Below are 13,823 nucleotides of genomic sequence, written 5' to 3'. Positions count from 1 at the left end.
CGTGGTGTTGGAAAGCTACCTTAGTTACAGTCACTCATAGGTTACAATATCTTGGAAAGGGATGCTACATAAAATTGAGCAAAGAGTTAGCAGGCTGAGATCTTGCTTCGACATGAGTTGACCTAACCTTTCATTTGATCTATCCTGTCATTTTGCTGTACTAGGAAGGAAATTGTTTCCATCTGTTGCACAAATTTCTCTGGTTTAGATAGACATGTAGATCTAACATGTGAACCACATTGAGAGTATTTTCGAAACAACCCCGAAAGTCCTCTTTTTAGCCTGTCTCCTGGGTTGAACTTCATTAACAATTGTAATGAAAAATTTTGATCTGTCATCACAAAGGGGCTGATCATTATTCTGAATAAATTCTTTCATTAACAGTCTCTTTGATCCCTGAATTTTGATTTTTCTTGCCAGTTGTAACCTGCTGTTATTTTGATTGCTAATCTTCTGTAATGTCTTTGATCATGTCCTATGGTTTGACAGTGATCACAAAATGCATGCAATCTTTCTTGGTGCAGTTCAACAAAAAAGGCTATCCTTGTCTTTCCACTAGAATTTGCTGGAGAAGCTACTAATTTATGTCAATATGAATTTGGTTTAGTGAATTGAATTTAAGAAATCAAGACAATGAAAATAATAATGTTTTCTCAAAACCATAGAGGCCCATATGGATTTTATGATTTTGGTTTAGTGAAAATACTATGTGAGGAATTAGTTACAATTTTTATTTTCAAGAATAATGAAAAATAGTAGGCTAAATATTTTGGAACATTTTCTGTTTTGAATTCACATTTTTCTAGCACCTGAAAAGTAGATTGTTTAATATGATAGCTTCTTTATGGTTTTGGGTTTTTTCCCTCATCTTTTGTTGCTGGATTATTCCAATAAATGCTAATGTTAGAAACCCAAACTATAATTGTTTTTACTCATGACACTCCTTTCATCTGATTTTCATAATTATTTACCCTATTCCTGTTTTTCACTTTCATACATGATTGTGCTGTTTCAGGAAAATTAATGTTTCATTTTCTTCTAAATTAAGCCAACACTTGCAATTGATGCTTGACAATGCTGTAAGAATTATTCAAGAAGATATTGACCTCCAGGCTATTAGTTGCTTAGGTTGTGATCCTACTTGTGATGATTTAAGTCCTCTTGTTTCTTCCGTGCATTGTTTTCTTTCATCCCCTGTATGTATCAAAATGAGGGATCAGAATTTGATGGGCTGTGCCCCATTTAGTCAGTTAATCCAATCTGTGGAGAGACTCTTGAAAGCTTTTGTTAATCTATATGAAAGTTATTCTCAGCATCTGATGAACCTTCAGAATGATACAATCATACAAGATATCGCTGCTACTGATAGTATTCAAAGTTCTTTTCCGAGTGACAAAAGTATGAGCAGGATTATGGACATGGAATTGGATGTTAATGATGATTCTAGAGAGGTTGATTGTTTAGCGGTTGGGAACAAAGTAGGCAGCGATGTTTCATCTTCTGCAGAGAAGTGGAAAATGAGCATGATATCAGTGATTTCCAGTTTTTTTTCTGCTTCTCTTCTTACCTGGGATGTCCTCTTTAAGTTAATGGAGAAAGAAAATGATCCTAAGGTAGAATTTTCACACAGTAATAACCGCAGTGTGTTCATGAATTTACTAGTAAAATATTAATATTTTCTTTCTGATTGAATAGTTCTTAACTTATTTTATTTTGGTTCTTTTCAAAATTCAGGTGCGTGGGAAAATATTGTATCATCTCTGTCAACATCCTCTCTGGTCTTCTTCTGGACAATTTATTGATTTGGTATGAAAATGAGTATAAATTTCTTTAAACTATATGAAACTGAAAAAAATAACATCTAGGTTCGTTGTGCTCTCTGTAGGTGAATCTAATGAATGATATAATTGTTGAGCAAGTTGGATTCAAGATTGCTTGTGATTCTGTATTGATTGCTGCTCATACTTTACTGATTAACTTATCATCCCTGGATGCTATTGGTAAGGAAAAAAGTGGCCTGTATTTAGCGGAAGTGGAAACTAAACAGGTACCTATGAATTTTTGTTTATGGATTTTGGTCTCGATTGGCTTCTAGGGACACAAGTCTATTCATTTTCTTTGATCGTGTATACAAAATAAATATGATTTGAAAAAGAAAATTTTAGGCATAGGATTCTATAATAGTGTAGTAGTCAATAGCAGATAGTAGAGGGGCACTTTAGTGGGGTAGTGGTAGTAGGATGTCTGCTATTTTGATCTCAAGTGTATACTTGAAAGAGTACAAATGAGAGAAAGAACTTGAGAGATCTTAACTTGGGTCTCTATGCTGACTCAGATTCATTTACATGCGCACACTCGTGCGCGCGCACACACACACACGCATATATATATATATATATATATATATATATATATATATATATATATATATATATATATATATATATATATATATATGTATGTATATATATAAGGATCAATGGCTTACAATAGAGGCTAAAGGAAAGAGAAAGAAAAATATAATAGAGTTTAACCCTACAATTCTAAGATTTTTCCTCAAAATGGAGCATACAAATTGTATGTTTCATGCTTGGAGCGTATAAATTGAATTTGAGGTCGTCTCAAACATTGTTAAAATATCTTCAAATTGATGATTGTAGCTGACAAACTTGGTGCAAATTTTCTTGGACAAAATGATACTCAATTCTATGTGTTGTCCTTTTAGGAAACACTATGTTACAATTGATTTGACATCAAAGGTTACAAAACAATTTATTGATTTAGTTAATTGACTTAAAGAGATAAGGTTAAAGAAGGAGAAAGGGATTTACTAACTCCAAGATAAACAACTTTGGTTCCATAGGCTAAGGTTTGGGTTAGGAAATTTAGGAGAAGAAATAGCGATGAGGTATTACCAGAAATAGGATCTCAAGGATCTGATTGCATTATCCATAATATTTGACTATGTGTGTATTGTGAGATGCAGAAGGTTTAGGTAAGAAACAATTTTCTTGAGTATGAATCATTCTTTTACAATTAGACTTTTAAGTATGTCTTTGATCACCACACCCTCGTCTATTTCTAGTCCTCCCCTTCCAAAAGAGATACACTTCAGATAGATAAAAAGAGAAAATATTATTTTAGAGAGCTTAATTCTCCTGTCTTAAGTTCTCATATTTGTATTAACAATGATAGTTCTCAGATACAATTAGTAGAGGGAAGAGTAAAAATCAAGTAGTCATATCTAGAGTCATCGGTAAAGGGACATGTACAAAACAAAACAAATGTTGTTTTATTGTGTGATAACTGGATTTTTCTATTACTACATATAATGTCTTTACATTGTCATAATGGAGCTGTCTAGTCTATTACTCTAACCTACTTCTCTTTTCATTCCAGACTTAATATCTAAGTAAACATGGCTTTTGGTTAGAAAAGTAACGAAAGAAATTTTAAATCTCTTACGCAAACTGACATATCAATTAATTTGTTCTTGCAGTGCTTTCTGTCACTAGGAAATGTTGTGCATAAACTTTCCGAGGTTGATCTTGATTGGTTTGGACGGGTGAAGCTTATTGATTCCATTTGCAATCTTGTTTTGCTCGATCCTCAAATTGGTCAGGTGACTTTTAGATTTTTCTTGCCTAGAATTTCCATGGTCCTACTGGGCCTAGTGCAGTGGTCTTAATGGCATGATAGAGAGAATAAACATAATAAATAGATAACTTGGATTGATGTGAAGTAGATAATATTGGCAATGCCATGCATTGACGTGCTCAAGATAACCAAAGGCTGGTTAATTGAACTCGAGAGTGTTGATCATCTTTTCCGTTTCTTTAAGGAAGATCCCTTTCCCGGCTAACTCTTTAATCTTGTACACTTCATGGATGAGAATTTTGTGAGATGTTGTTTCGTTCTACCTCTACATTTCTCTCTACTAATAACTTTTAGAACTAGCTTTATTTCTTTTTAGTTCAATGCTTGTGATTCCATTACTTCTGTTTTGACAGACTATGATAGAACGCTTACTTCTTATGCTTAAGGATATGGACTATCGAGTTCGGTTATTCTTGGCAAGGAGGATCCGTATTCTTTTCCAGACATGGGATGGTCATGAAGAGCTCTTTCAGGACATTTGGTGGGTTGCATTTTAAATGGTTGCATGTAGTTTATTTATCTAGGACAATTTAGTCATTTTTAATATAATACCTTCCTTTGCAAGGGGTTTTTTGGGAGGTTTTGGGTATTAGTTTCTGCTATTAATTAAATAGTAGTTAAAAGCTATTTGTGTTTTCATGTGAGCATAGGTTGTTGTTAGTCATTAAACCTTCAATTTATGTTTTTGTTGTTGTTTTTCCAGTTTGAATTTCGGTGTTCAGATGGTTGTCTACTCCAAAGGAAAAGTCATCCATGCAAAGGAGGTGCTAGGTGCTGGTCCTCAGCCTCAAGCTATAATGGAAACTGTTGTGATTACTCTCATGCATCTTGCTTTACACAGTGAGAAAATTGAGTTAGAGGTAAACTATTGATTATGGATTTTGTTTTTATCTTCTTGTATTGTTCTGTACCACCTGTCCCTGGGAAATGTTATTCTGATGTATATGATACATGTTCTGGATTTCCTTTTATTTTACTATATTTGTATACACATTCATATGAATTATACAAAGCCCTGTGAGTACTTGGTGACCCTTGTTACCATTATGCAGGCTGTTTTCATGATATGTGTGGTTTCGGCCATTGATCCTTCTCATAGGTAAAGGTATTTTTCCTTTCCATTATAAAGCTTTCACTGTAGGTTCTTATATTGTGCAGTTTCTTTTAGGGAATTAGTCTATGCAGTACTCGACAATCTGTCTAGAGAGCTTCAGTATCTGACTAGAATGAAGGTAATTAATGCTATGCTATTTCTCTAGTTGAGATTTTAGTTACATATGCTTTGCCTGTATGTCTACATCTCGGTATTTTTTGAATGTGCTTGAGATCCAAAGGCACTTTTGTACAAGAGAAAAAATTGATTGTTACACAGAATTTTGGTTATAGTATTTTTCATGAACAAAAATTTTAAATGAGTACAGCACATAATGTATGTGCTCCAAAATGGTAAAGGAGAAAAGAAGTACAAATAAATAATCAAGGATGGAAGCATTGTCATGAGCTAAACGCTAATGAGAGACAATAAATGAACATAAAGTGTGTGGGCATTCTTGAATTTAGAGTAAATAAAGGCTTTTCTTTAGTAAATATTCAATGATTGATTTGTTGAACATGATATGATAGGATAAGAGAATAACGTATGATAAATTATTGACATATAGGATAACACCAGGATAAGTTAATCTTACCCTATCTAGTGGCAAAGGATAACAAACTACATAATATGCCAGGATATAAATTATGTTAAAATGATAAATTTTCATTACAATTACATATCATTTTCTAAAGGTTGACTTTTAATTTATATTTTAAACATTATGGAAATTGTGAAAAACATAGTTTTAGCTAAACTATAGAATATTATATTTATTTATATAACTATTTTTTGTATCTTAAAACTCTATATAAGATATTAAAATTATAACTAATATTATAATAATAGTTATTTAATATATTATATTAATATAAATGCTAATTGATATAAGATGATATGTTAAATAAAAATTACGGTACGTATTATATAAATTAATTTCTCATATCTATTAATGTTAGCAAAATTATATTTTATTTATATAGTTACTTTTTCTTGAAATTGTAAACAAATTATATAAGTTTTCGGAAATTAGTATTATGATTCACACCTTTTTCTTGAAAAGTACTTTAGTTGCTATTATAATTTAAATTTAGGAGTCAATGTTATTTAGATCACATAGAGTAAGAAATTTTAACCTATCATGTCGAACCTAATCTATATGTCCCTTTAGGATAAGAGATACATCACTGGGACACAGTAATATAAGTGATAAGGTAATGTTATATAACATAATGTGGGTGCCACAGATTTTAAATTACAATAACATGGTATAGTTATCCTATTCTATTGTATCATATCCTAATTGCCAAATGGATTCTATAATCTGATTCGGTTTCTATCACTGCAATATGGTCTTCAACCTTTAGTTGACTTGCATTATAGCAACATTTTAGCTTTTTTTTTTCTCTTTCTTATGAATGCTGGGTATGCAAAAGCCTTACAGTATAGATGCGACACCACATTCTAGTTGTGATAATGGTTTTTCAATAAATTATTTAGTTATGCATTCAAAGATTAAAACCCTTACGAATAAGTAATTGTTTCTTTGAATTCAAATTTTTTTGATGCAGTACTTAGAAGAGCTTTTGGGATCAATTCTCTTTTGTTGGGTAGAATGTGGTGTAAGTTTAGCTGCACTTATTGAGGTAATATATGAGGTGAAGTTCAAGGTAACACCTTGTTTTTACTTTTTTAATTTATGTACACTGTCACAGCCTGTCAGTGGAAGGCCAGTTGTGTCACGTATATGTATTTAACATCAACAAGGTAATGTATTCTTCTTAGGTTTATTCCACAGAAAATTTTACTAAATCTTCAAAGAGTTTGTTAGAGATCTTATATTAACTAGAGATATGGTTAAATGATAATATGTCAGAGAGTGTAAACCTTCGAATTCAATTTGTAAGGTTGAGTTAAATTTAAAGTTCATTTCCTAACCGGTGAAGTACTTCAATTATTTAAGAAAAAAAAGAGTAATTTTAATTGATAACAATTACACTGATTACATTCTCATCATCTCTATTACAATAATCAAAACCTTTAAAAAGGGAAATGAAAGTATTTTGAAACGAATTAGAAGATTCTTAAGATATTTTTTCCTAATTATTATGGAGATATTGAGAATATTTTTTATCCTAATAATTTCTTTTTGTATAGAAGTATGCTGAAATTAATACTTTCCCTCAAGTTATTACATGAATATCAATCATTAACAACTTTCCTACAAGATCCTAGAATCTACCGAGGAATCCTGTCACTGAAAATGCTTTCTAATTGAAATCCTATAGGAAAATAGGATGTAATCATTAGGCCTAGTGCTTGTCAATTTCAATATGTTGGAAATTCCACAATGACTAGAGATAAGGCGAGTTTACAGTATATAAATGGGTACAAACCACACCTTACAAGTTGGTTTTATAGGATTGTAGGGTTGAAATCCTCAAGCTGAGGTGCCATGGGTAGGTCGATAGGTTGTTAGAGAATGAAGCTAGCGTAGCGGGGAGGTTGTTAGATGTGAGAGAATAATTTATTTAGTCTCATGAAGTTGAGGGGAGAGAGGGGAGATGATGTGAATTTTTGTTGTAGGAGCTATTGGAGGTTTATTCTTTTCATAGTTTCATTTTAATGACCATCTAGAGTTCTTCACACACTTTGAGCAAGGGCTTGAAATCCATCTTTTGTACTAGAACGAGATACTTTATCTTGTTTTTTGCTTCTCTAGTTCACCAAATTTTGTCAGCAATAGAACCTGCATCATTTTGCTTGTCTAGCCTTGACTTCAAATATAGAAGAATTTTGTAACTCTTGCTTCAATTACCTATAAACTAACTTATCACACTATTTGCACAAGTAATGTTTGGCCTCGTGTGTGATAAATATATTAGTTTTGATACCAATCTATGATGTTGGGTTTTTAACACAAGAGGGCATTTAAAATTTTTTAGGTTCTACATCTCAAGTTACCTCTTTCTCTATAGAGATCAAGTACATATTTTCTTTGGAAGAAGATTATACCCTTTTTTGAATAAACAGCCTATATTAAAAATAAATACATAAGTTTTCCCTCAAATTGTGCTCCCAATTTTTTTAATGGAAGCCACTTTCTTAGTTTCATTATCTTTTGGAACAATCACATGACATCCACATTGACCATCAATAGTGTAAGTTTGCCCATAAAGGAGTGCTTTATGAATAAAGTATCATGTACTTGGCTTTGCTTACATCCTATAGAAACCATTGGTTTTGTAAATCTCCCAAACCATACTCTTGGAGGTTGTTTAAGATTGTATGATTCGTTGTTTAGGAGGCATAGTTTATTTCTTCCACTGAGTATCAAACCCAAGAGGAATCTCCATGTACACTTCATCTGATTTATTTCATTCCAAACATAATTTTTCTACCCTCTTATTTTGTTCCCTGGATAGAGATAAGCTTCTTCTTGATAAAGTTTGCAAATCTAAAATTCTATTTCTATGTTTTTACTTTGATAGTGGTATTCTTTTGCTGTACTGTGATGAAATATTTCTTTGCCATAAATAAAAAAGTTTCTGCTTTGCAGACAAGACAGCTTTTCTTACCTGATGTAGATCCTGGTCATTTCCTCCAATATTGCTGCCCATGGCTACTTCCTGCTCTTCTTATCAATGAAAACAGTTCTGATCTGAATTGGGTTGCCAAGGTATGATCAGTTTCTTAGTGATGAGATCTTTGGTACTATTAATGAAATTTCTATCGTTAGAAAATAAGTAAGATGGCATTACCATGAAAAGTGATACAAGTATTTGCACTGCCTTATATATTGCATGTTTTGATACTGGCATTCTAATACTTGTTTATGGGTTTGTCTGGAACAAACTTTTTCGTAAGGAGAGAGAAAAATAAGGAAAAGTGAAATCAGTATCATTAGCTATAACTAACCTATGCATGAGTAAAAACCATGTTTTTCTGAAGCTCCTAATATGAAATAACTTCTACAAATTAGCTTCTATATGGGTTAATTTTAGATTATGGAGAAATTAATTTTTTTTTTCTTTAGTTTTTTCTCCTAGAAGTACTTGTGGAGAAATTTGTCCAAAAACTGACATTATTTTTGTTTATTCTGGATCTAACAAACTTCCTTTATGCAGGTCGTTTGTCAACCTTTGACAGTCCTTATAAAAAATCACTTCACTTCAATATTTTCAATTTCCATGGCTTTGCATTGCAGTAAGAAACCGGGATCAGAGAAGGGAACACTGGTACTTCAGAGTTCCATTTTGCATTTTGGTCAGATATCTGAGAAAGATCGTGACAAGCTCATAAAGAGACATATGGTATTCTTGAAAGCATTCTACGATTTTTGTTTTAAAAAAGATAATCTTTCTTTGTGCTTGGTTATGTGTTGACTACAATTCAATCTTCTTTCAGTTCAAAGTTCTTTTAACGTTTTTTTCTGCTATTTTATATGAAAAGTTTTGTGCCCTTAATTTTGTTCTTTCCTTCAGTTCAATCATATGCACTCTGCCATCATATATGTGTAGTGTTGCAATTAAGATACCAGCTTTTGGCATGACTAATAGTAATATCTTTTGTATTATTATTAACTGAATTTGTTTAAGATACATTTCTTCACTATGTAATATTATATTCTTGAACTTTGTACTTTTAGGTCTCTATTGTCAGCTGTATCTTATCTTTGTGCTCTTGTTCATTGAATGCCATAGTCCCATATTTTTCAAAGGATATAGTGTCCCTTGAAATTCGAACAATTGTTGATGGATTTTTGGACTTGTGAGTTATCTTTTATTCCTTGGTATTCATCTTTTTTTTTTTTTTAATTTGAGTTTGTTCTTATAATGAAATATATAATTATTTTGAGATGTAGAGATGATAATCATGCAAGTGCTTCTGTTGTGGACAAGATCAACATTTTTCGCCCAGATAGGGTTTTCATGGTAATTTCATGACATAAATCTTTGCAACACCATTTTGTTATCCTTTTACTTGCTTACCATTTCCTTTCCATTCCAAGGGTTTCTAATAAATTAAATTATTTTGTAATTGAAGTTTTTGGTAGAAGTTCATTATAAAATTGTAGCAGCAGCTCATTACAGGCATAAGTGCCACCGATTGGCAGGAATTGAGGTGCTTGTGACTATTCTCGGTCAGAGAGCTGCTGTTTTAAGCACTTCCAAGTAAGTTCTATGGACTGAAATTTATTTACGGCTTTTAAGTTACTGGTACTCAAAATCTGTTGTATCTATAGTGATGATGGCTTTGATTTCTGACCCTAGTACTGATCATGGGCTTCCATGTTGTGTAAATGTAGTTACCTTCTCAACTTGACTGGGTCATTAATTGAATGTCGCCCTTTACAAGACCAATGTTGTCAATTACTCAATGCATTATTGGTACAGCTCAAGAGGAATATTTCTACAGATGTGACCAGTATGCTTGGAGAACAGCTCCAGGTATATTCTTTTGCATTTTTGCACGTTTTTCAACACTTGGTGACTATTTAAACTTATGTTTTGTATAATGTGTTCTATCCAGTTTATTGTTTCGAAGTTGGTGGCATGTTGCACTCCTTCTAAAACCCAGGAATTGTGTGATAGCTCTGCATCACAAGCTTTATCTCTGCTCCATATGTTAACCGTGGACTCTGATTCATCTATGTATGATTATGTTAAAGTGAGTATCTGATATTCAGCTGGTATATGTTGTATTAAGGTTCTGGTCTATTACAACTTGGAGATAAAATAAAATAATTTCTTACAGGAATTGGAGCCATTCCCTGAACTAAAAATATTTGATGAGATAAGAAAGTTCCACAAGGAATTATGCCACACTTATTCTATACGTGACCACTTAACAAAGGTAGATAAATATAATTTTCCATTGTGTTTTTATGGCTGTACAATATCAAGTTTCAAGATAATTTTATCTTGTTATGTGGTACATTTTTATTTTCAGTTTGTGGAGAAGTCTTCCTACCTTCCACCACGGTTGCTTTTATCAAGGTGGCTTCCTTTTCCATTCCTATGCTATTACATTCCTAGTTTTCAATGATTATGGACTTATTTATTTGAACATTCTCGAGTTTAGAAGAAAATAGTCTCTCTTATTCAGTCTCATTGGATACATATGTTATATACATACATTGATTGGATAGTTTAGGAAACAGGAACAGCCTATTCAATGAAACAAATCTCTGAGATTGGGGGATTGATCTGCTAGTAATAAAACTAAGATGCAACCAATTTACAAAATTAAAACCAATAAGAATAAAATCTGAGACTTCCTAAAATACTTTAACAGAATAAAGTCTAAAGCATCCTAAAGTATCTTGATAGAACAAAACCTAAAACTTCCTAAAATATCACAATGAATATATTGATTAAAATATTAAATGGACAACATTATAGTTTCTGGTGATGCTTCATTCCTGAATTAGTTTTTTCTCAGTCTCCAGGCATTCCACAAGAAGTTACTGAATGAAGAAACACTTCAAAGAAGAGGGAAAGCAGGGGGTTTTTCTGGAGATGGATGTTGGCAGGGTGATGAAGAAATTGTGCATGCAGTTTGGAAACTTGTTCACATGTGTCGTTCTAGTGATGCAAGTGAAGTTCGAGAATTAGTTTCAGATTTCATTTCTAGGGTATTATTTTTATTAGTTTTAGACTTTTCTGACATACTGCAGTCAAACTTTCTCTCACTTACAGAAATTTAGCTCCTTCATTGTTGTTGTGCTTCTTCAGGTTGGCACTGGAGACCCATACTCTGTTGTATTCCATCTTCATGACAAGACTAGTCATATTAGTCTTGGTAAATCTATTGATACCAGCAGTGCAATAGAAATCAGTTCTGACATGGATGCATGCTTATCTGAAGAACATTTGGTTGTCCTTATGAAAATTCTAATGAAATATGTGATGGATGACTCTGTGAAAATTGTTGATATGGCCTCACAAACCCTTCGTGTAAGTCTTCCTAATAGAAAGTCTTGTGATCAGTCAGCAATCATATTTTACTATTCTATATCTAGCATATTATAATTAATATATATATATATATAATATATATATATATATATATATATATCTGATGTACACTTAACAATAAAATCATTTTATTCCATCCTAATATTTGAGATAGTATTAGAGCGTTCAAATCCTTAGCGCTGCTTCAACTTGTGCATCCAAACATCCTAGATGACTATTATATAGGACTTGCATATCATATCACTTGATGATAACAGAGAATACAAACTAGTATATATAGGCTTTAAAGCCTTCTAAACAGGTTACAAAAAAGTAAAAACTAACATCATGTTGAATAACTGAATGTCGTCAATATCTCTATACCCTTGCTCAAGCTCAAGGTGAGGAATTTTTACAAACAAAATCCTTTTCAAAACAATTAGAGGAGAGGGCTTTGCGAGAACATCTGCCCTCTGATCCAAACTAGAAATAAGATAAACTTCGAGTTGTTTGGACAACACTTGATCATGAATACAAAATATGTCAATCTCCATATGTTTTGTTCTAGTTTGGAAAATTGGAATATGTGCTATAGCAACAACACTTTTATTGTCACAGAGCATGCTTGGAGTCACTTGTGAATGCACTCATCTAGAGGTTTCAACAATGTCTTCAGTTCATTTCTCTCCCCTTGGAATCTGACTGGGTTGCTGTCAAACGAATTCTCCACTATCTCATAGGACCACGTCCTATGGTCTTCATCTGTGTGCTGCCTTTTCCTCCTCTCCTTTCACCCTCACTGTGCTGTGTGATGACTGAGCTTCTGACATTGATGACCGTAAATCCACCTCTGGTGCTAAGTACCACAAATTAGCCCAAGCCTCTACTGAACTTTCATGGATTCAAGCACTTCTGCAAGAACTACACATTCTGTTTTCCAGTCCTGTTCTTCTTTGTGACAACCAAAGGGATGTTGTTGTTGCCCACAACCCTGCTTTTCAATCCAAAACTAAGCATATTGAAATTCATATGGTAAACAAGTGTTGTCCCAGCAACTCGGGGTCTCTCATATTCCTAGTTTGATTAGTGGGATGATGCTCTCATTAAACCATGCTCTTATGCTCGTTTTCAGTTCCTCCGCTTCAAACTCAATGTGCTGGATTTCATTCGTCCAAATCCCTCACTTGAGTTTGAGGGGGCTATTAATGTTATAAGTTTACTGTTTGTTGTTTGTTTTCTTTTCTTGTTTTGTAATACAGTTCTATCTCTTTTTCTATTTTTTATTTTTCTTTATTTTGTAATTTTTGTTGGTTACACTAATTTGTATACACCCATAACTGCCCATAATGTCTCTCTTTCTCTCTATAAGTTCTGCCTGGCAGAACTGCACTGTGCATTGTATCCTTCTCAAACACTTGATATTAAGCATTGCTTTTACATAGTCACAACTGTTTTCTTTGGTTTTTCAAAATCTATTACTATTTAATAATTTCATTTGGTTTGGATTTGCAGGGAATACTTTCAACTAAAAGAGGTCAACATGCTTTACAGTCGTTCGATTCGTACCAGAAGTCTCTGATTGAGGTAATATTTAAATTTTGGCATCAAAATATTAGTTTTCTTTATAAATTTCATTTTAAAATTTGTTAATTGGACTTCGAGGACAAAACAATAGTGATAAAACACGTTACAGTTAAAAGCTTAACAATCATTCATTATTACATGAAAATCCACAATGAAAACCAAGAAAAAGGGATACAAAAAACATGGGGGACCGAAATGAAATCGTCCATATTTGAAACCATAGAAACTGAGAAGGATTGTAGTAAATCTTGTGTGTTTTTCACTTCCCATTCTTCATAGGCTAGGTTTATTTTTCAAAAAACTCAGTCATCATTCAAAAGAAAGTGCAGAGGAATCATTGGGTTTACAACAAATTGATAGTCTACGTGACTTTATGATAGGTTCAACTAGTTGTTTCAGTGAAGATAATTGAAACCAAGTTTTTGAGCTGTAGAACTGGAAAAATATTGGGATGCGGAAGTGAGGGAATTTGAATTGGCCATTGCAGAACAATCCTTGGCTCACGATGCCATGTCAAAGTTTTAGGTATG

General features: G+C 32.7%; 1 protein-coding gene across 4 annotated transcripts in view; it reads left to right on the top strand.

Moving 5' to 3' along the window:
• The window catches only part of ATM (Serine/Threonine-kinase ATM-like protein), an 83,977-nt gene that overhangs the window by 36,652 nt on the left and 33,502 nt on the right, over nt 1–13,823 (top strand). For all 4 annotated transcript variants that reach the window (XM_088106228.1, XM_088106227.1, XM_088106229.1 and 1 more), the window contains 21 exons: nt 1,016–1,613; nt 1,735–1,806; nt 1,886–2,047; nt 3,500–3,622; nt 4,011–4,138; nt 4,361–4,517; nt 4,710–4,756; nt 4,826–4,889; nt 6,322–6,396; nt 8,310–8,429; nt 8,878–9,063; nt 9,399–9,520; nt 9,615–9,684; nt 9,797–9,924; nt 10,059–10,200; nt 10,283–10,420; nt 10,508–10,606; nt 10,703–10,749; nt 11,195–11,387; nt 11,488–11,709; nt 13,222–13,293. In XM_088106228.1, the coding sequence (XP_087962354.1) occupies nt 1,016–1,613; nt 1,735–1,806; nt 1,886–2,047; nt 3,500–3,622; nt 4,011–4,138; nt 4,361–4,517; nt 4,710–4,756; nt 4,826–4,889; nt 6,322–6,396; nt 8,310–8,429; nt 8,878–9,063; nt 9,399–9,520; nt 9,615–9,684; nt 9,797–9,924; nt 10,059–10,200; nt 10,283–10,420; nt 10,508–10,606; nt 10,703–10,749; nt 11,195–11,387; nt 11,488–11,709; nt 13,222–13,293 (2,965 nt within the window). The remainder of the gene's footprint in view (nt 1–1,015; nt 1,614–1,734; nt 1,807–1,885; nt 2,048–3,499; nt 3,623–4,010; nt 4,139–4,360; nt 4,518–4,709; nt 4,757–4,825; nt 4,890–6,321; nt 6,397–8,309; nt 8,430–8,877; nt 9,064–9,398; nt 9,521–9,614; nt 9,685–9,796; nt 9,925–10,058; nt 10,201–10,282; nt 10,421–10,507; nt 10,607–10,702; nt 10,750–11,194; nt 11,388–11,487; nt 11,710–13,221; nt 13,294–13,823) is intronic.

This window comes from Vigna umbellata, chromosome 2 (genome assembly GCF_029865625.1).
Source record: "Vigna umbellata cultivar VRB3 chromosome 2, Vumbellata_1.0, whole genome shotgun sequence".
NCBI lineage: Eukaryota > Viridiplantae > Streptophyta > Magnoliopsida > Fabales > Fabaceae > Vigna > Vigna umbellata.
The sequence above is the reverse complement of the archived record's forward strand: the minus strand, read 5'-3'. Positions and strand labels throughout refer to the sequence as shown.